Source organism: Gavia stellata, chromosome 1 (genome assembly GCF_030936135.1).
Source record: "Gavia stellata isolate bGavSte3 chromosome 1, bGavSte3.hap2, whole genome shotgun sequence".
Lineage (NCBI taxonomy): Eukaryota > Metazoa > Chordata > Aves > Gaviiformes > Gaviidae > Gavia > Gavia stellata.
Genome location: NC_082594.1, coordinates 111,584,673 through 111,607,460, shown reverse-complemented (window position 1 = coordinate 111,607,460; position 22,788 = coordinate 111,584,673). Strand labels below are relative to the sequence as shown.

The window sequence follows — 22,788 nt, the reverse complement described above, 5'->3', positions numbered from 1 at the left end:
TGAATTGTTGGGAACCTGGAAGACTGGTGATTACCTTATCCTTAAATAACCAGTGTTGTCTTGGTGACCATCGTTCCTTCCAGCTCAATAACAGATACTTTATGCAACTGAGGAGTCAAGCCCTGTGTCACAAGGGATTTCTCTAGAAGGTATTTCCATTTACCTTTTTTGCTATTTCATTATCCTGAAACAAAATCCAAGTTGTTTGCCTTCTGTAGCATCATTATTTTAGTGAAATGGCTATGCATGTGTTTTAAGGACATAAACTGATGAAGACAAATATTATATGGCAAAACCATCTTAAATTTATTTTAGCTTTTTATGATGGAGTACAGAACATAATGATCATATGCATGTTTAGCCTTGACTATTAAACAAGACTTAAAATCAGTAAGGTTATTAATTTTCCCTTGTATTTGCTTTGAAATTCTAATTCTAATATCGCCTGAATGGATCTCCATTTTAAAAAGAACTCCACTGACTTACACAGTTAGTTATTACTCATTTTAAGAGGTAAAGGACTTGGTATAAACTCAAATATTAATATTTAATTCTTCTGATTTTCATTATAAAAGTAGTGATGATCAATTCATGCTTACAAAAGAGATAACACTTGAAATATTTTTATTCCATAAAGCTATTACAATAATTTTTAAAACATATGTTTCATCCTTAGGAAATATTGATTAATCCATGTATTTGAACAGGCAGAAATTTATCCCTGACAGAGCAATGATTCTCAAAGGCTCCAACAGAGCTATTCACAGTAAACTATTTTTATATATATTCTGATTTTCCTCCAGAGTTTGATAACCTGGTATTTCATATAATTTCACTTTTTAAAAAGAAGTCCGCAATTGTTCTTTGTGCAGGAAATGTCTTTTTCCTCTCATGTAGTGCTTTTTGTGTGATTTTGTGTCCTTGAGAACAAGTTTAAGCTATCAAAAAATAAGTGTAAGGTTCCAGAAACTCAAGAGTTGTTTATATGATTAAAAAAGCGCCTATAAATAGCATGTGAAATTTCTTCTAAAAGCCGATGAGAAGATTATTATCCACTGGTTGATCTTCTCAAATTAATCCAATTTAGTGTGAGGTTTTTTGTTCTGTTGGCTCTAATATTTTTAAACATCAAAGCAGTAAAAAAATACAAGGAGCCAGATTATGTCATCCTACTCACTTTGAGTCCCATCATTTGCAAGCAGTCCAAACAGAATTCAATTAAGCTACCTATGAAGCAAGATACTTCTCAGCACGAGTAAGCAGAGAAGTCCTACATGATGATGAAGCAAGGTCGCTTTTATTTCCATCTTCAGTCACTATCAAGAGAAGCTATTCAAACATTCCTCCTCCATAGCCTTGAATAAGTCTATACGATAAGGCGCTCTCTATTTTTAAGCAAAACAAAATAATATAGTCACTTAGCAAAATTTGAAAAAAAAAGCCTCATCTCTGCAAGCCACAGATTTTTCTTCAAAGAAAATGAAAAAAATTACCCTGCTTCTTGCTGATCCACCCCATAGTGTTCCAGCTCTGTGCCTGGAAGCGGCTGCACGGGAGGGGGTGGGAGGGGAACACTGGCCCAGTTTGAACCATTATTTTTCTGGGGCTTGGCAGTATTTTTGTTTTTCTTCTTTTTCCCTCCTTTACCACCTGCAAATCCAAAAAGAAAAATAAAATGTTAGAGATATAATATGAGGGAAAAAGCTAGCTATTTACATTTCTTTGAAAGAATTCTGATTCCAGATGGCATGGCCCAAAAAAGAAGATGTATTTATATTTCAGTAGAATCAGCATCAACGTGCTAATGCTGTTACAAGGTTATAAATAATAATAGAATGGAATGGAAAAATATTCTGAATAATTGCTGAAAATCACTTCTTTTTAAAACTCCATACATTTGCACCACAGTAGTGCACAACCAAGGAAAGACATGTTTTGCTATATCAGAAATACATTTACTGATGTATTTGTGCCTGCTTTATGACTTCTTGTATTCACTGTTAGATAAAAATATGATAGACCATAGCAAATTATTTCAAATGTCAGAATCCAATGTGCTTATAACACTGTTTTGCATAATCTCTTTCTGTGGAAAACACAGAGGTTAAGGACACAGTCTAAAATAATTGTCATTAGACTCAATATCTTGCAGCCAGAATGACAAGTGTAAGTTGTCAAAACAAAAAGAAACAGGGTTTTGCTGATAGGAATTTACTAAGTCCCATTTTTTAAAACATGAGGAAGTCATCTGCAATGTTTTAGGACTGACTGTTTCACAGGATTCAAATATCTCGTGCCACTATGGAGAAGAGGTTCTATATCTGATGCACAGCTCTAATGGAGGAGGCTAGTAGAAATTAGGTGAGCAAATGCATTTTGCTTAAGCCCTCTTCCTTTTTCTTATCGTCCTTGCACCCACTTCTCCAGTTGAGACACTTCCATTTGTGGGAAAGTGATCTTACAGAAAAAGCTCTCTTCTCACTTGTTTCACTTCTTTTATTTTGCCCTAACTCCTTTTTCTTGTCAGGAATTCATTAAGAGGAAGAATGGCATAAGATTTCAAATCCCTCGACTGCTTGGAGACCCATCTATTGATTGCCATTCTGTTGTGGCTTTCAAACTCTCTGGATTGTTGGGTGGAAGAATGGTCTGTCATATGCTTTTTCAGTGGGGTACCCGGATGGCAGTCACTCATCTCTTGCCTGTTGCAGAAAGCACAGTCTAATCCATCCAACCCACTGACACCTCTTGCTGATTTGTAAGGCTCAGCCAAAAAAAAAAAAAAAAAAAATGTAAAAAGTTCTCATCAGTAATGAAGCAAAAAAATCACAACTGACTTGTAAGGCAGGGTGGCACAGTGTGCACTGGCAGGCACCACCCTCTTTGCCATGGCTCTAGCTTTAGGCATAGAGACATGCAGAAGGAGGTGTAATCCTAGCAATAGAGACAAGCACATGACATGGGACTTTTTGTCCGAGAGACAGTGGCTTGCTTCTGTTATCTCCAAATGTCAGCTGGACCAAAATAGGAAAGAATAGAGAGGGAAGAAACAAGGTGATTCTGTGATTCAGAAGTAGCCAAGACTTCACTTTTCACCTCCTGTTGTGGCTGCTAGAGACAGGCAACAAGTCCAGCAAGATTTCTAATCAGCCTGGCTGGCAGCATGTTGCAAACAAGAGTTTGATTTCCACTACTCAATTCCAGACTACAGCTCTTCCTTCCTTGTCTTGGAGTATTTATAGTAAGTCCAGACAAGCACTTGTCATTCACTGTGTGCAAACTGAGCTGATATTCCATCAATTAGGATGCAAGACAGGCTCTTCCCTCCTTTTGTAGCCTGGCAGAGAGAGAAGTTTTCTTGAAAAGGGAAAGAACATTTTCATCAACAGAAAAGAAACCCCAATGATGGTGGCAATAGAGGAACAAATACATGAACCTTCTGGAGGGAAAATGAAGCTTTCAAAGCACAAGTAGTGGCAGAAAGTGGAGTTAAAAATAGGGTCACCGAACAGCACAAAGAAGTACGTTAATTTTAATTTGTGGGACATGGGGGAATTTTTGAAAAGTCAGCAGGAGTAGAGGCCAACAAGAGCTAAGGCAGGAGGGACTGCTTTGGGAGGAAAGTACATGCATATGAGAGAGAGAGAGAGTGAATTGCAGGAGGACTTAAACTAGGAATACTCAGAGAAGAGAAATGCAGATAAGAACTTGAGCTTAGAGATTAACTGAGGTGGAGAGGAAGATTTTGGAAGTGTAGCATCTTGGTAATCTTAAGAGACTGGTAAAATGGAGGTTGGATGTGTGGGGTGCTAGTATGCAGTCACTTGGATTTGGGGGGGTTTGGAGGGAACGGTCAAAGGTAACGGAGCTATTAGAAAGAGTGAAGCAGAGAGCTGAGGAACTGTTCAGATGAAGAGATAAAAGAAAGGACGTCCACGGTCATTACTGGTAGGGAAAACAGCCTACACCGTACAGTTGGGCAGGAGATTTCTCTTCTGTCCCCATGGGCAGAGTTACTCCACTGTCAGACTAGCGGAACAGACACCTAATACATAATGCCTGATGTGTGTTTGAAAACTGTTGCACTGAAGCCTTGTTTCCCCATAGCAATGATGCTTGATGTTTCAATATCTACTCACACTGAAATTCAATTATATTGTTTAAATCTCCAGATGAATCAGGTCCTGGAAAAAGAATTTGCCAGTAGGGCTGTGATCATAGCACTGACATAAGCTGGGAGCTGTGCAAAGTACAGCTACAATATTTCCCTGCCTCACAAAGCAGTTGAGTTTTTAGCTATTTTCCATTACACAGTGGGTTAGGATTTCTCATGATATCCATTTGAGAGAGACAGAAACTTAGTCAGAATAATAAGTAGTACTTAAAGTACTAACCAAGGAAGTGAGAGAACAAGTCCCTGTTCATGCTGATGGGGACTACGTAATCAAACCTGGTCTCTGAGTCCAGTGATGCTCTAATTATCAGATTATTTGAAGGTCTCCCCCAGTTTCTCATGTATTACAGACATAATTAGTCTGTACTAAAGACATAATTAGTGGGCAAGGGAGATCAAAATACTGACTCTGCAGTCCAATAGTCTGACACTCATCTGAGCATTGGGGCACCCAGGTGTGAGCTGCTTTGATCACAAAAGGAGCGCCCTGGCTTTAGAAAGACTGACTAACCTTAAGTTTCCATGTGTCAGAAAATTTACTTCAAACTGAGAAACACTACACAAAATATGTTTCACTTGAAATATTTTTTCGAAGTCCAGCTTTTGATCAACTGGCATTTTCCAATGAAACTTTGTATTTTCTGAGAAAATTCTTAGGCAGCTTTAGCTGTCAACACATCTAAAGTGAGATACTGCCCACTGATAACTAGCACGTATGTACCTCAGCATATCAATTTCTTCATTTTCATGCAGCCAGAGAAGCAAGCCGATTTCCTAAGCTACTTGCCAGTACATCTCACATACAAGGAACAAGAACCTTTCTTGAAGTGTCGTATGAACTCAGCTACCAGAAACCTCTCTGTCAATGCCGTAAACCTATTTTTTTATCTCATTCAAATCAGTTAATAGTTCCCATGAGACCAGAAGACTTGCAAAACACATTTGGCTATTTAAGTTATGGGCCAATGATTATAGGCTTCTAATCTCAACATTCAATTTGAGTAGTCATTTAAATTGACATAAAGAAGCCATTTCTAGGGTTGATCTGTTACTGTTACGATTGCTCCAACTTACAGTGGAAATTCAAAAGGCTACGGATGTAGCATGAATTTGAAATTTAAGTCTCTTCAGCTCTCATATTTCGGTTAAGTGAAATAGCAGACTTTCATTCTAAATGATGGCTTTTCAGTTTTTGTCTTGAAAAAAAATGACGTAGTTATACATAACATACGCAACAAGTAAGCAACATTAAAGAAATCAAGAAAAAGGTGTGCTTAAATATAATACACAACCACATGTACTACAATCATTTTCATCCAATGAAAATGTGTCATGTTTCCAATATAACATGCAGCACACACATAAAATTTACATTCAGTTTGTATGCAGACTTGGCACAATTTTTGAAACCCCAGTCATCTTGCAGGGCCCTACATTTATTTCTGAGCTGCTTCACTAAAAAACAGCATTTAGAAACAGCTCGTGGGAGTGGGGAATCTGTTAACAACTCAACAAAAATATTGATCTCCTCATGAAGTTCAGTGTGGGGAGACCTATAAACTGAGAATTGATGTGGAAACACATTTGCTCCATGAACTGTGCTGTCAAGGAAAGGATGTTTCAAGGCAAGGTTTGCAGTTGCGCCAACAAGCACTGGTTTGGGGGGGATTCTCCAATTATCTATCTCATGCCTTTTGCAAAAGGCATCTTTTTTCAGTAGAGGCCAACACGACACTGTTGGCTGACGTTCCAGCAGGCAGGCACCCTCACACCTATCTGCAAAGCGCACCTGGGGGGTTTTCCGCCTCGCTGGCCAGCTGCTCACCAACACCCCTCCGTCCCTCACCCACCCACGGCGGTGGAACCAACCTGAGAGGCTGCCACTCCTTTCGGAGCTGTTGTGGGAGCTGGTGGTGCTGAAATCCTGTGACTGGTTGTGTGGCAATCTATTAGCCAATCCCTCAGCCACGCGGTAGTCAGGGATGTAAAGCAAGGCTAAGGGTTAAAGGGCAAAGGTCACAGTGGCATCGTGTGATTAGTTGGCAGCACAAGCACATGCAACACATGCAGTTAGCAAGCCAATGGCAGATGTGGCGGGGCAGCAAGTTTTAACTATTTTTTTTTAAATGTATACCTATCCTAGCCTAATGGAAGGCAGATGGCTTGGTGATTAGCACAGGACAAAGAGGACTAAAAGCACAGAACAATACATTTTGTGATTGTGTGAGGTTCAGCACGCATGCAAGCTCTGTAAGCATTAGTTACGGTAAATACCAACAGTGTCTCACATACTAAAAAGGTTTTTCTAATTCATGCATAGATGATACAGTATAAAGCCTAAGGCTCTGGAAAATGAGAGCTGTAATTACCATTGTTGCCTTTGCCTTGGTCTGGGAGAGAGTAACCAAATCCCATCAGGTCATTTTTTTGCTGAATTGAGCTTTTCCACTGAGGATCAGGTAAGTCGACAGCCAACTCATGGATGCTGTTGGAATGCAGTATCTGGGTGGTGGCATATGGCGTGGCTTGCGTGATTTGGCTGGAACTGTTGTAACTAGTTTTCGTGGTGAAGTCAATGCTGCTGTAAATGGCTCCATCAGAAAGCATAGTAGCAGTTTTATCTCCTTGCCCTGGCACTGGTGGCAGCACATCTGTGGTGAACATAGGGAAATGAAACAAATCATTGATGCACAGGAAGCCTGAAAGTATCAAGGTTTAAGATGAAAAATAAATGTGTCATTTTGCACGTTTGCATTTCAGTTGAGACAGGTCCATGAGCCAACGAAGGGAAGATGATGTACAACCATCGCCGAGCTATCAGCATCTGTGACAGGCCTACCACTTGTCCTTCACGTCTCACTGCCTAAAACCATCTTTTTTTTTCCCATACCTTCAACTGTGAAAGTGAAGTTTGGAATATTTCTCTACTGAAGAATGTTTTCGATCGTTCACTCTATGTCAGAACCGATGAAACTGTCTGGGCTTCAGGGAAATGATGAAAGGAGTGAATCTACAAATCACAGAGGAAACTTTCCCAGCAAATACGCAGCAAAACTCTTAAATGTACGCAAAGCTCTCAAAGCAATTTTTTAAGGGCATCACCTTGACTTCCTTGAAGTTTTATGCATCAGCTTATCTAATTTTCTCTTTGACATTAGCTAGTACATTTCTCCTTTTCAACAAAAGAAAAACCTGACAAACCCAAGTTGTTCCTGATATGTGAAAGCAAATCTGTTATTCTGAAGGGATTTAAGGGATCAGTCTCTTAAAATGGCAAAGCAGTGAAGATAACAGAGAAGAACTGTCCAAATTCTCCAGTACATTTACCTGAAAAACAGTACAGCATATTTAACTAAGTATCTGTTGACTTTTCTACATCTTTTGAATCCTATTACACACTGCAATTTGTACCTTTAATCAGTTAGATTGGCAATCTCTCTCCTTACTAAACATTATAGTGACCTTTGCTGGTGGAATACTAGATTTAGAAGCTGAGACTACTGAAGTGTGAAGAATCTAATGATGACTGGCATGATGTCCCAAGGAGAACCACAGCTCAGCAGATAACCCTCTTCCTGCTCTCTCTGAGGTCAATATATCAAGTGGTACTATTTTTACAATTTATTTAGATTCTGAAAAGTTGACTTCATTCTGGAATTTACTTGTTAGAAAAATGCATCATTTATATGCCATTTGCTTTATATAGTCAGACAGCAGATATGGATTCCAACTGTTAGATCGTTCTTGAGAGAATGCATACTCCTATAGTAAGAATGTTCAGATCCCATTCTAGGTATGACAGACATTTTTATATACCTTAAGCCCCAGAGAGAAAAGATGATTCTTGCACCTAGACAAGGGTTTAGGATCAGTTCCAGACATGGGTTTTGTGCAACCTCAGGGAATAGAATTGTTCTCTCACTGTCTCAAGACTTTTCCAGCAATGAGATATGATACCATGTCCTCCTCCCACTGTTTTGTTTTTTCTTTTTTTTTTTTCTCCTGAGACAAACATTTAGACCACAGAACTATTTTCTACTGCATTCATGTGTGCAACTACGAACATTTTAATACGGACCCTAATAACATCTGCAGTCTCAGGGCAACAACATAATATTAACAATAAATATGGCAATAACAAGTGCTTAGTAGAGAGACTGCAGAAACAGAGATTAAATTTGGATCTATCATTGTGATCTGTTTTTGCAGACAACAACAACAACAGGGAAATGGGCACAATCAAGTATTTAAAATGCCTTAATTGTATTAACTTATATCTGCAGATAAACTGTAAGTGCAAAAAACCTACAATTAATGCAAACTACAGGTTATATTTCAAAATCAGGTTATTACTATCGGTCTCAACATATCCAATGTGCTTTCTAGGGGCAGTACACAATCATAAAAGCATCTACATGCAAATACAGCATGAGATGTGAGAGACATCTTTCTTGCATTTCATCCACAATTTAAAGATTTTTCCTTTCCACAATTGCTTTCATCAAAGTATAATGGATTGAAGTTTAGTAAATAAATTCTGTTGTTGATGTGTAAAATGAAGTAAGTTCAGCTCAACCTGTCTGTGTTGGATTTGCAGACTCACAGAAGTAAAAACTAGCAAAATGCTCATCTCTCAAGTACTCAGACATACATCTATCTTTTAGAGCACGTTTCTGGCAACTGAAGAGGTATCATCTCTATACAGTCATTTTAAAATGGAGAATTACACGTTTGCACACACTTGAAAGGAAAGTTGCATAGCTTCCCACCAGGCAAGAATTTTCAGTCATTCTTACTAAGAAGCTGAGGTTCTCCAGACATTCTGGGAATTTTCAGTACAACCACAGATTACTTTTTTGACCTCAATGAGATGTATACACTGAGCACTCAAAGAGCAATTAAAGTGCCATTTTACAAAGTGCCATAATCACCTAGTAAAAATCAAGTGTGATTTTCCCACCAAGTTGTCATAGCAAAAAAAACGCACTCTACATTTCAGACCAAAGATGAACACACATTTCCCACTGGACGCTTTCCCAAAAACTCTCCAAAATCCAGCTTGTTTTGTAACTCTTGAGATAAATGAAGTAGTGCTGAAGTACTTCCTGAAGGAAGCTCTTTCTGGCTGCCTTGGGAGACATAGTTCCATTTTGTGGCCGTACGCGACTTCAAACCTAATCTGTGCTTTCCACTCACAGCCTTGCTCTCAAATGCCTATCTAGAACATAACATGGATTTCACTCTCAAAGGCAATGTTAGCACTGCCTGCCTCAGCTTCTGAGTTTCCAGAGTGATTGATTGCTACCTTACTGTTTTCAAAATTGTTACAGACCTTTTATATTATCACAGACCTTTTAACCAGTAAAAGAGTTCTATCTATACAGTTACTTCATGTTAAAAGTCATCTAACTTCTAATTCATCTTTAATGCAGAAGCATCCAAACTCAACTGCTGAAACAGATAGGGATAAATTGTCCCAAAAGAGCCAAAATAAAAGTGTGAGCTCAACTGTAAAGATCATGGGTGGAATTAAGCTGCTGAAATTCTATATATAACTGTTGCATCTCTTGGACAAATTTGGACCTATGCCTCATCCACATTGAAGCCATACGCTTTAAAACATGCTTCCAATTTCAGTCGTATAGAGCCAAATGCTAAAAGAAAATGTTAATTTTTCTTTATTATGTGAGCTTATGGAAAGATGGAAAAGTACTGAAGGGTTTTATTTTCAAGATATTCACAATGAAGAAGCTGGCAGACATTCAGTTGCCTTCTAAATATCATCAAAAGTTTTGCTTCCTTGATAATATTTTTGTAAGACAAGAACTTTACAATATTTTTATATGGAAAATAAATCTGAAGTGTTTTGTCATAATTTGAAGTCACAGTAGTCAAACCACAGGCAATAAGTTTTGCATGGAACATATAGCCAATGTGAGGGATGGTTTTCAGAAGCAGATTCTGGTACAGTTCAGAACTGCATTCTTTTCACATTTATCAGTTTGATGGTTTTATAGATTTTTTGCATTTTAATGTATTTTTGATATATAACATCTTGATTTTTGTTTACTTATTTATGTCTTAAAAATATTTATATACTCATTTACATTAGGAAGTCTTGTTCTGAACACCACTATGCAGAACTAGCTGCCTTATAACATCACAGAAACCGAGGAAGTAACAGAGATGTGAATATTACTATGATATATAAAAATCCCAGTCATACGTCTTGAAATTCCCATTTGAATAAAATGTTTGAAAGAAAATAACCCCTCTAAAGATTCATCACCATAATTATAAATCATTACCTCATCTCCCCAAAGGGCCTCCCTCAATTCAAAATGGAAACAAAACCCTAAAAAATCTAAATAGTTCCTTTTTATGTATTCTTTCCTCCAATAAGAAGGAAAGTTTGTGAAGACCTTTGAGGCCTTCTTCATGGATTATGGTTGAGACTGAGAGCAGTCCCTCAGCAGGAAGGGTATGGGTAAGGCGACAGCAACAATGTTCTTCTGTCTTTCTTCTGCTGAAGGAACATCCTTCCTGCAACCCCCGAGGAATTCTCTGCTCTTATGGACATCCTCTATCCCTGGCTACATTGCCCTGCACAGCAGATCGCTCATCTCCACACAAAAGGGAATGAGCTTGAGCAACAAACGCATTTCTCTTGCGATGATAAGCAGACCCTGTCGCACCACTGTGGGGTAAATTACAAACCAGACCTACATTTTAAAGAAGTGGGAAGAGACAAAGCGAAATGAACATTTTAAAGTCAATTTTAAATAAAATCTTGTGTCAAACATAGAAAGAACTATAATGTTAAAAACATGACACAGTGTTTATCATAAAAGTTAACTAACAGAAACCTACTGTACGCTATATGGTGACTTAATAAAATGAAACCTACCTCCACGACCGAAATTGCCAAGGTCATTGGGTCCACTAGTGCTGTTGTTTACTGGCAGACTTGTGGCAGGCCAAGAGTCTGCAAGCCAAGGATAACTGGGGTCACTTGCATTCAACAGACCTGGTCGACTGAAGCAGAATAAGAAAAAAAGATATACATACAAATATATATATATATATCTCTATATTTTTACAAAATTAAAATATCTGTGAGACAACTAACACCATAGGTAACAAACAGTTTAGGAGACTTTATTTTATTTCAAATTAAAATTGTGTAGCCTTTGATGATTTAAAGACCTTGAGCAGTTAATTAAGGATATATACAAATCAACTTTGTCAGTAGAAGTGGGACTAGGCATCCGTCTTGATTCTGCCAGAATCCAAATGAACTCCATTGTCTGTGTGAAACAGGGGTTAGGCAGCGCCATCACGGGATCCTACACCAGGGCTGCTTGATAAATTACCACCTCAAGGGAGCCATCACTCAAACTGATTGCTCCGTATCAGCCATTTCCAGGACTTTCCAGGCCACTTTCCAGCCCTTTTGGGCTACTATTTCTTCCTTCTCTTGCATCCCAAATGCATGGCTGTCATCTACAGGCTGGTAACTCTTTCTTTGAGCACTCTTGGATGGTTTAGAGGCAAACAGGTTTGAGTCGGATTAATGGAAAGTCCACAGCTATCTTTATCTGCCACTGCTGCGTGGCTTTTATATCCCTGTAACTCCCAGCTTTGAGAGCAGTATTAAACAGGGAGTATGTTGAAAGAGAAGGTACACTCAGGCCACAAGGCACAGTGTCTCCCTCACCCCAGGATAAAGAGCCAGAAATTTAGCAAGGCAGGTGGATTGTTTTCTATTTGTGTTCAACAGGGAAAACAAATCATTTCCTGCAGACACCCCCTCCCCCCAAACGAAAACAAAAAAACCATCCACAGTTCTGCAGCTTTTCTAGGTTATTAATGCACTCGTGAAGTTGGAGCAACATCTCCAACCTTTGTACGTTATAGACCCCCACCTGGCACAACCCCTAAGAGAAACATCGGTTTCTATGGTAACGGCAATAAGAAGACCCAGCCGCTTTCTTGCCACATCTACTCGCTCTCATTAGGCCTAATCTCTTTTTGCTAAAATATTGATTAAATGGGAGATTGGAAGTTATTACCAGGGCCTAATTACAATCTCCATATTGGCAAAGGGAAAATAGATGAGGATATATGGGCCCGTTATCAACTTTTATCAATTTCAATTGAGTAGCCAAAGTTGTGGAATCCAGTCCTATCAATCTACAGCCTATTCATCATCCATGAATCATTTATTTCGTGATCGATTAAGTGTAATTGTTCACTCACAGCAATTTAGGGGGAGCCAATAAGGAGTCTTAAACAACAGCAACTTCATTTGCTAATGTCTAATTAATGCAATAAACATCCCAGTAACAAATGAACACGTTCCTTGTGATATTTACTACTCATTTCTTCCAGGGCATCTGGGAGATATGAAACATCTGGGCTTGATTCCTCCAAAGTGCACAACAGATAGGTCATTAAACCTTGTGGTAAGCTACTTAACTCCTCCTAGCATTGTCAATCTTCCGAATGATTGGTTATTACCCAAGTACATCACCTATAGCATTTCTCAGATCCCTAATTTTAAAAATAAATAGGATGGAAACACCTTTATACAAAGGAACATACCTTCCATTGCTCATTAGTCCTCCATCTCCTCTTTGGAAAGTGACTGTGTTTTGGTTGGAAAAACAAAACAAACAAACGTACACACACACACGCACACACATATAAGACAGGGAAAAATCAATTAGTAATAATTAAAAGTAACAATTCAAACTGCTCAGTGTCTGAGATCGGAGGCCTCTTGGCATCATCACATAATAAAGTACAGAAAATATGAGAAAAGGATCAAACATGTTAGGGTTACTATTTGTTTAGGAATTCTCTGCACCTCATTGACTAACATCAATTTGCTCTGTAGCTTGCAAGGCAAACCAGCTGCCTGGGTAAAAGGCCTGAATTTACCACAGACCCCTTCATATGACTTTGCGTTAAAAGACTGTGCCATGTGATGAAATTGTTTTCTTGGCATGCTTTCGCTTCAGTACATAATGACATTGCACCACTGAGTTAATAACATCATGTTGTAATGCAGTAATATAATGTCACCACACAAATATGCCATTTCCCAGGACAAATATGAAGAGGTGGCAGCTCTATTAGAGCTGAAGGGGTGGAAAAAAGCATACAGTTGCAACATTTCCATTAAAAAGCACAGTATAAGAACCAGCACCCACACATAAATGCATACACGCCAGTATCACTGGGAAGAAAAAGTGTCTCCAGTCTTGCCATGGGGGATGCCAAGGGTACGGTCAGAGGGAGACGATTGTTTTTATGGCTCTATTCATGGGTGTTTGACAAAAAACAGCCTATCTCTTACCTATCTATTTTATTAACAGGATTACATTTCAGGGCAATATAGGTAAACCCACATTACTGGTGAGATGCTAATTGACAACATTTGATGTTTCTTTTTGAAGCACTGGCAAATATTTTGAATCAAGGCCAACAGGCTACTCTGGTTCTCAGTGGCAATATCCCATTATTTATTGTCAGGCATAGATAAGACAGACTATTAAATTATATCAATGTCCTGAACACCTGCATCCCTACAGGCCCCTGACAAGATGAGGGCTCGAATTTCAGAGAGGAATGGGAGAGTCTGTGTCCAGTTTAATTTAAAATAGGCCTTTGTTGGAAATACTATTTACTTTTGTAAGACAGACATTCCCATCATCAAATTATAGCTCCCAGACTATTTGCAAGATTTTCCAAATATTAGTCCAAACTACGCTACTTCAAGATTAGGCTATTATACACCATTCTAATCAGACAAAATTACTACACCCAATAGAAATGCTGTGATCATTAAAAAAATTAGCAATGACACAAATCCCCTGGGAAAATACTTCTGATACCTTATAGAATCATTGTAACTTTATTAATTCCTAGGGTAATTTCACAGTCTGCGTTCAGCAAAGGGGACAAAACTGGTCCCTCTGGAAGCCTTGCTGGAAGACTGCTCGGGTAGGGTGATTAATTACCCTTCACTGCAGAACAGACTAATATCAATATCAGAAAATCACTGCAGTCATATGTCACATCAAAATGGTTAATAGCTGAATTTTGAAAGGATGTAATCAAACCAATTAATGAAAAGAAAATCAAAATGCAAGTATGGGAAGCATTAAATAAAAGTCTGCTTTGGAAAACAAGACATGGTAAAACATTGCAGCTAATTAATTTTAGAGCCGATGCTACTTCCATTCACGTTGTTTCTAATAGGCTGTCAAATGACTGTATCACTCGTTGCTTACAAGTGAATAATCTGAAGTGCTGTGGATATCACGTGTGGATATGCAAAGAGGTGGGTACTACCTGGCTATATTTCAAAGGATGTTGGTCAAAAGTACACTAGATGCTGTTTCTTTTCTCCTCCTCCCCTTCAAATTTAATACTCCATTTCTACAACTTTCTGCTTTTGTCAAAGCAACAAGAATTAAGGAAAATGAGAAACAAAGGCGCATTCAGTAGACTACCATCTACCAGAAATAATTTTCAAGTACTATTGTCACCACTTGTATAGCACATACAGGTGTGTGAGATTTTAACTATGCATGTTAAAAGGGCAAAAAAAAAAAAATCAATACTTGTGGTCTTCAAAATATTTATATCCCTTGTGTACCTTTATAAAGCAAAGCTAAAATGGGGGAACTAATAGGAGATTGCAGCAATGTTTGCCAGACGCATTTTTCTTTCCGTGTAGTGAGGTATGGAAAAAACTCCATGGCACAATGTGAGAAACATATCAAGAAGACATGACATCGAAACCTCTTCGCTAGAGCCATAATTGCTGCAGATTGGGTGTAGCATATGAGCTTGTTGAGAAGAGACAGGTATCACAGCATTTACTCTTTTTTCTTCTATCTGTGTATCCTGGTGGTAGCAACTGTTTCCTGTTTTTTTCCTACATTAAATAATCTTACACCCTCCCAATATAAACTCTGTTTTTAGAAGAAAGTTTCAGATTAGTTTATTAAAAAAAGAACTTGTCTTGCAGTGACATTGCTTTTCCTGGGGAAGACTGTGTCTGGCTTATGTGATGTGTATGGAACTGGGAAGGAACACAGGTTCTTTCGTTTACCCTCCATCGTGTATACCAGTACACGGATGGTTATTATCTTCATGAAAAAATAAACAAGAAAGTATTTTAGTTACTATTCTTGGTGGAAAAGGCTCCAGAATACCAACTCGCCAAAATTCCTCTTGAAGTGTGGACATATCATCAGGATGTTACAGAAAAAAAATCATATTCCTGATGCCATCCATAAATGGGCTACCTGAGGCTGCATAGAGAAGGTGACTTTCTTTTAGCATCAATATTGTGAAAGGAAAGACAGCTAACAACAGAAGATATGGTCAGGCTGCCAACACAAGCACTATGTTCATCATTCCTGCTGTACGTTTTGTCAGCATTTTTGCCTGCAGTTTGATTTCTGCAATTACAAACCAAGTCTAAATGCCTGAACAGGAGCATACTTAATGCAATGCAGGCTTGTAGATGTCACTGTAAAAATAAAACACACAGACAGCTGGCTTTATTCATCCTGTCTCCACTTCAAAAAGAAGCAGAGCAATTTCAAGGGGCAATGTAAGAGGAGGAAGGGAAGGATGTCCCTATCACTGACCCACCCATCTCCCTTGCTTTTTATCACCGAGGAAGCAAAAAAGCTCTTTCAGCACTCTTTGCATCTGATATATGTTCTTAAAAAGGCTGAAGACCTGCAGGGGTGAGATTGGTTTTCAGAAGAAGATGAAAAAATAACCTCTGCATAGAGAGATTTTGAAGGAATCCCCACCAGCTTATACTTCAAGGACTGTAAAAATGCAGAAATATAATCCAAAGTGCATTTTAACTGCATAAATATTTAAGGAAATTATACTGTATATATTTGTATGAAGAACAGCATACGTTAAGGAGCTTTTCACATGCTTTTTATTAAATATATAAGGAGGTACCCAAACCATTTACTAATATTATCTGACAAGGTTAAACTTAATCTTCGTGCCAGCTAGAATTGGAAAAATACAAATGTATAGTAAGTTGACATTCTGAGGCAAGAAAGCTTTAGAAAGCTTTAGAAAGCTTTCTGTATGCCTATCTCTAGTAGGCCACATTTTCCTACTGCAAATGAAAACTTTAATGTTGCCAGCCAAGCCTCTTCCTTTTTCTGATAAGCTGTTCCTCAAATATGAATGTAGATTAATCCTCTTTTAATAAGCATTAACTCAGAAGAGATAATCTGCATATAAAAATTCCATCAAATCTTCTGTCTACCTTTGGATGATTCCGTCAAATAATTTATCCTCATTTAACAGTTTCAGGAGTTGCGCATAAAGTGTGTAGCATTCCATAATTCTCTATCTTATCTATTTTTAATTTGTTTTTGTTTACTCAGTTTCATGAAATCTTTAATCCTAAGGAGCACTAGTCACTAAATAATCTTACCTACTCATAAGTGAAAATACATATTTACTTTCTTTGCATGACTGATGGCCTAGACACTTGAAAACACCTGAGCATTCAAGTGAGTGGGTACTGGCACAACAATGAGTTTGAAGGCACAGGAAAGATAAGCAAAAAAATGGAAGTTCTCTTATTTCTACAAATGGATTCCATGTCTTTGTTGTATAAGTCTTTATACCAACATGTGAAAAGAAAATTGCAACTTCCAGTACAAAATAAACAAATTCTGTTCTGTCATTGTAATACAGGAATGAAACAATTCATATATTACACGAGAAGTGGTCAGATATCTCTTTTGTGCCATCTATCTTTTCTTGTATCATGTAGAAACCCACAGTGCACGTTTATATCCAGGCCATCTGAGTAAAGGGTAACCATAAAAATACAGCAGTACTTTAGCTTCTACAGAAACTCACAAAAGTAAGACCAATCCACCCTTTATATCACAGAACAGATGGCTGAGAAGAGGTAACATTTGTATTTAGTGTCTCTGCCAGATTTGGTTTTGCTGATAGTATGTTATGGTCCCAAAAATGTATACTTCTTGTACAGCTGCAGATGATGACACTACTACTGACCAGTAGTAATCTAACAAACATAGTTGAAAATCGTATGTTTTGTAGTACTGATATTACCAAGAATCAATGCCTGGTAAGTCATGGTGGGGGAAAGGGAAGTGGAAGAATAGTGATGTACAGAATTGTGGCTCAGTAACTACTGGAGTCAGTTCAACTGAAAATAAGTAAAAAGATTTAGCTATGATTTTCAATGTCACTTTATTTGTGACCATCTGAGCAATTGATCAGTGCTTATGAAAATGTTCACAAAGGCAGAAAGCTTAATGAATATAACTTAATCAATTATTCTTCTTTGACACAAATCTTTACCAATTGCGTGACATTTGCTGCTTGCTCTTCTCCTACACAGAGCGTTACAGTAGTTTAGTCACACAGCAGAAATTATACCCCTTAGGAGCCTAACAACAGAATACAAATAACAAATAGTTCCCGTGAATGACCCATAATCTGAATACGACCCGAAAGAACATTTTTAGCAAGTAATCATATAACTGCAGAATCCAGACTTTTAAACAACTATTTTTAGTGTTTTAAGTTCTACACATATGCAAATACAACTGAAGAAAAACAAAACAAAAAACATTTACATCAGAAGTAACTGAAAAAATAGTTTTTTGTTTTGTGTCTGAAATAGAGTAAGTATATGAGTCTCCCACTAATACATTCAGTTCTCTTTATTACACAGTCAAATCTGCATGTTCTGCAACTCTCTGAAGGCAGAATTTAAAGCAGATGTCTGAACAAAAATTGTGCACCTTCTAAAATCTGAGTATATTAGGATAAATTAATCTTTAGTAAAACTTCATTGACAGCTGTCTCTGATGAGATTCTGAAAGCTACGTACCACTGTCTAAATATTTAGATCTGAAAGCAAACTGTTTATGAATCATAACCTTGAAGGGAACGACATACAGTTGTGAGTGTCATCAAACCTCCACGAGAGTAGATATGTTTGTCTAAACGATAGTACCAATGGCAAATTCAAATATTAGGGAACTAATGATGTTTCTTAGGGAACTCTGGGTATAAAGATAAAAAACATGGGCTATGTTCTTTCATAAGAACAATTTTTTTTTTAAATAAATGATTTTTTTTTTTGGACTTGACTAGTGGATTACTTAGGTTCTCACTGCCTCCAGAAATTATTATAGGCCAGGAAGTAGAACTATGTGCTGTTATGGTTCTATAAAGTCCATGAGATGTCAAAACTATTTTTAAAAAAGCAAATTTTTGGCACTGCCTCTGACATACGCTAGTTGCCCAGCACATGTGGATCAACTGCACTGAATCATGCACAGTCACTGTGGCTCCAGCACAACCCTGTGTCATGCCAATGTATGCTACAAAGACAATGGAAAAAAACTCACCACAGTTACAGACAGCTGACAGTGGCATAATCATAGGAACTAAATGCAAAGATGTATTATTTCATTTTGGAAAAAAATCCTATGTTGTGTCTCAAAGAAAAGCAAGTAAAACATTTAGGGTAGGATGTGTTGTGCCACAACTTACTCTAACTTGAACAAACTTGCCCAGAAGCGAGAGGAGCAATTCCTGAGGCCCCAGAGATTCTCCATGAGGACACTTCGATGTCACAGGCCCCTGGGGCAGACACCTCCACCTTCGCTCATCTGCCTCTACAGTCATCTGCTCTTTCCTGCTAAGCTAAACACTCAAGCTGTGGCTGAAGATAAGGAAAAGCAAGAAAGCAGCTAGCTGAGCATGAGGACGGGTTCAGCAGTGCAGTAGGAAGACTGGCTTCTATCACATGGATGGCATAGGGGACAGAAGAAGAGACAGCTTTGGTAAGCGCAACTGAGGGGCCAAGCTACACGCAAAAGACTTTACAGAATTCTGCTGGAAAATGCTGAGATTTATCAACTTTTTACACTGTAACACAGAGGTATAATTATTTTTGAGTTTTTGAATCTTGAGCTTAAGTATGAGAGCAGAAGCTAATTATTTGCATTAATTATTACTATTAATTGTATACTCTATTTTTCCTGGCTATCCATATGTTGACTAAGCTGTTTGCAACCTGCTGTTTCAGCCACACATCGTTTATTCTTCACATATCTTTAATCATGCTTACGATAATGGTCTACCGTATGCTATGTTTATTAAAGATATGAAAACTAGGACATCAGCTCTGAATTGGATAGGCAGGAAAAAAGCAAATGCTTCAATTTGAAAAACACTGTAAAGGCAATGCACACAGAGGTTAACCACTAGATTGCTTGAAGATCTGAACACCTCATGGTAAGGCCAATGTATACACAACTAACAGCTAAAGTAGAAGAAAGTTCCATTTCTCCAGTTCGATCATCAAAAATGTTCAAAATACTTTTTTTGAGCTTTAAAATCAAATTCAGTTATACACAACTAATGCTTGTTTATGTTAAGTTAGTTCAATCATCTTGTCCTTCAAATTACTTTCAAAACTTCATTATTTCAAGGACTTAGATGAGTAAGAAGTATGAAGAATTATAATGACAGAGACATTAATGGTGGTAGATTTTATGTTCCCCTGGAATCACTAGGAAAATGAATGCTATATTTTTGCCACAGATAGGCAGCAGAAGTATTTCTCCTTGTATTTGGTTTTAATTCTGCATATCTCACATGTTCATAAAAACTTAGACAGCTAATGTTTGCAATGACATGTTGGTGAAGTAAGAGACAGACTAATGGACAGTACCTGCAGGGGTGAAGGTGAAGGACTGAACTGCAAAACAAGAAAGCAAACACATTGTGAGTTACACACCCTGATAACAAGCGCTAATTGCAGGGCACGAGTTTCCTCTGGAATTTACTCAGTTGTGGTTGAATATCATAAGCAGGACATAACAGTTGAGCTTAAAGCACTAACCAGCCAGCAGCCAATGAGAAATGATGGTTGGAAAGGTGAACAGTGAATTTTGACAGTCACATTTGAAGGCTTTCTCTGTGGACATGCTGTTCTCCAAATTGTAAACATTAGGATGAATTTTGAAGCATGATCTGTTATGAACTTTCCTTCCTGAAGGCATACACTATTTCATAATTCTGATGATGGGAATTCTGTGTCATGATGCAATGTTCACATCACACTTAGATGCAGAAAACATCATGAGAAGGAATGAGTTGCAGGAGACACACTGTTTATAATAACTATTATAATTATTTACAGGTATGCATTTTAAGGTATAAAAGGCTTTGCTCTCGATCTCCTCCCCTCTGCCCCCCAACATGCCAACTCACATACAGGGCTAATAATTCTGCTTTTAAAAAAAAAAGAGTTGTCTTAGCTTGTGTCCAAAGTTTATGTATAGGACTGTATCCTAAGAGGAATAACGGTACAGCTGTCTCTTAATATGAAAAAACTTGGGATCTAGACTGATATTTCAGATAAACACGTGTGTAGGTGTGTGTGATATATACTAGTTTCTCAATTAACACCACCCCACTTCTCAGAGAGTAAAAGTCATTGCTGTTAAAAGAAAGAAAAGAACACCTTGGCAAAAAGCATAACCTATGAATGATACAGGCCACCCGGTGACGCAAGGTGAGGTTCCACAGAAACTGAATCAGTCCAAGAGCCACTGAAAGGGTCTCTCCTCCCTCTGCTTCCACTGCTCGTCCAATTTCTTCTTGGGCTGCCTTGTTTCACGAAGCCAGTGAAAAACTAATCCAGCAGGAAGGATTGAAAAACAACATGGAATAGTTTCCTTCTGGTTTAGTGAGCCCAGTCAGGACATGGAGGAGTCTGATGATGGCTAATGCCAAGGTAAGGAGGCATAGGATTGTTTGGCTGCGAGCAGGGAATGAACATTGGTTTTTGGCAAGTTGTTAGAGATGCTCAGCCACTTAGGGAACCTGTGTCCTCAGGTTTGCGTGTGAGAACTTGTAAATAAAAGAGTACTAGTGTAACCTTAGTGCAATATAATGTCGATGTTAAATATGCTGTGTCCTCAACTGTGCAAATCTTGCTCAAAAAGGAAATGTTTTCTCTTTTTAAGTGTTAATAAGTACCACAAGATAACCTACCCCAATATTTGAAGAACAGCTTTTTTGTGTTAAATTAGGCTTCAGAGTGACCCATTTAATGGTAATTCACCTGACTTCCTAAAAATCCATAAGAATCCTGAAGCACAGAATAAAACAAACAGGTTGGGGGAGGAAGAAAATATTTTCATTTGGCAAATGTATTTATTTTTCCAAATGTAGTTTTCAAAAACTAGTTTGTAACTGGAGCAACATATTTGATGCAAGAGGGATCACACTGTGAGGGCATTCCAAGGTGTCCTACCTCCAAGACTTTTTATGGCTTCTGCCATAGGTAAATTTTGACCACACTTCTCTGATACATCATTCTCTTCTCCTCCAGCTATAGGTACGGAGTCACTGATTAAGTACCTCCATTCATTTCCCATGCATATGGCTTCAAAGACATGGAAATGCATGGGAATGAAGAAGGAGAAGACCAAATACTCTTTCTAACCTTCCTTGTAAGGATTTACTCTAATTCACATTTGAGCACATAAATGGGGCTGGACTGCTAACAGAGTGCCTTCTGAGCAAGGAGCAAGAGGTACAGTTAATCCTCTTTGTACTTTTTTATGCTAGATGTGCTGGAGATGTAAAAATAAAGACTGTCTTATGATAATGATGAAATGTGGTACCGAGCAATGCATTTAAAGCTTCTCATACACCAGCATTTTCACAGCATACATTTAAAACAAGCATACAAAATTCACCCAGGCCACCTTTGCTGTAAGTTCAGCATGTTTTTTTAAGTAGGTTTAACAGCACCTGTTCTCTTCATGATAGAACCTGATGAGATGGTAATAAATAGTTACTGTTCTTACCAGCATAATTGCTGAGCCCCTTCCTCTTCTTTCTCCGCCAGTACAGCCAGATGCTGAAACCCATCAGAATTACCCAACATGCACCACCGATGCCAGCTATAAAGGCAGGCTGTTTGACAACATCAGTGATTTGCTCAGTTATGCTGTTGTTATTTTCAGTGATGACAACTTCATTGCGACCTCCTGCACAAAAGAAATTTGACAGAACGTTGTTATTATGGATTCTGTAATACAAACAGGAACAAAGTACTGCAAACAAAAATTAAAAAAAAACAGTAATGCACCTCAAAAGAATTATCCACAGTAGGAGAGCTTTAATGAGTACCAACTTACACATGAAAACCAATGTTTCTAGAAAGTAAATCCATAGTCCATTGTGATTTTGCAAACAAATATTTGAAAAGATAGCTCTATAGCATTCTCCCAAGTAATCTAACAGATGAGAGTCCAGAGCCTTTTTGTTAACAATATACATGTTTGTTGGTTTGTTTTTACATAATTATAGACAGAATACAATAATGAGAAAATGGATCATAGGAAACCAATTAAAAAAAAAAACAAACAAGCAATCAATAAATAGCTTCTTCCAAATGAGAAATCCAAATACAAAATATACTACAACATCAAAAGACAGTTCCTTCTCTCATTGTTGTCAGCATGCCAAAAATTCTTACTTAACTC

At 37.9% G+C, this 22,788-nt stretch overlaps 1 protein-coding gene across 1 annotated transcript in view; it reads right to left on the bottom strand.

Moving 5' to 3' along the window:
- Positions 1-22,788, bottom strand: part of ROBO2 (roundabout guidance receptor 2) — a 468,174-nt gene that overhangs the window by 34,224 nt on the left and 411,162 nt on the right. The window contains exons 19-25 of the mRNA XM_059820733.1: positions 22,108-22,290; positions 19,959-19,985; positions 12,779-12,821; positions 11,082-11,209; positions 6,544-6,825; positions 6,044-6,169; positions 1,494-1,650 (exon numbers count right to left, since the gene is read on the bottom strand). Coding sequence (XP_059676716.1) covers positions 1,494-1,650; positions 6,044-6,169; positions 6,544-6,825; positions 11,082-11,209; positions 12,779-12,821; positions 19,959-19,985; positions 22,108-22,290 — 946 coding nt within the window. The remainder of the gene's footprint in view (positions 1-1,493; positions 1,651-6,043; positions 6,170-6,543; positions 6,826-11,081; positions 11,210-12,778; positions 12,822-19,958; positions 19,986-22,107; positions 22,291-22,788) is intronic.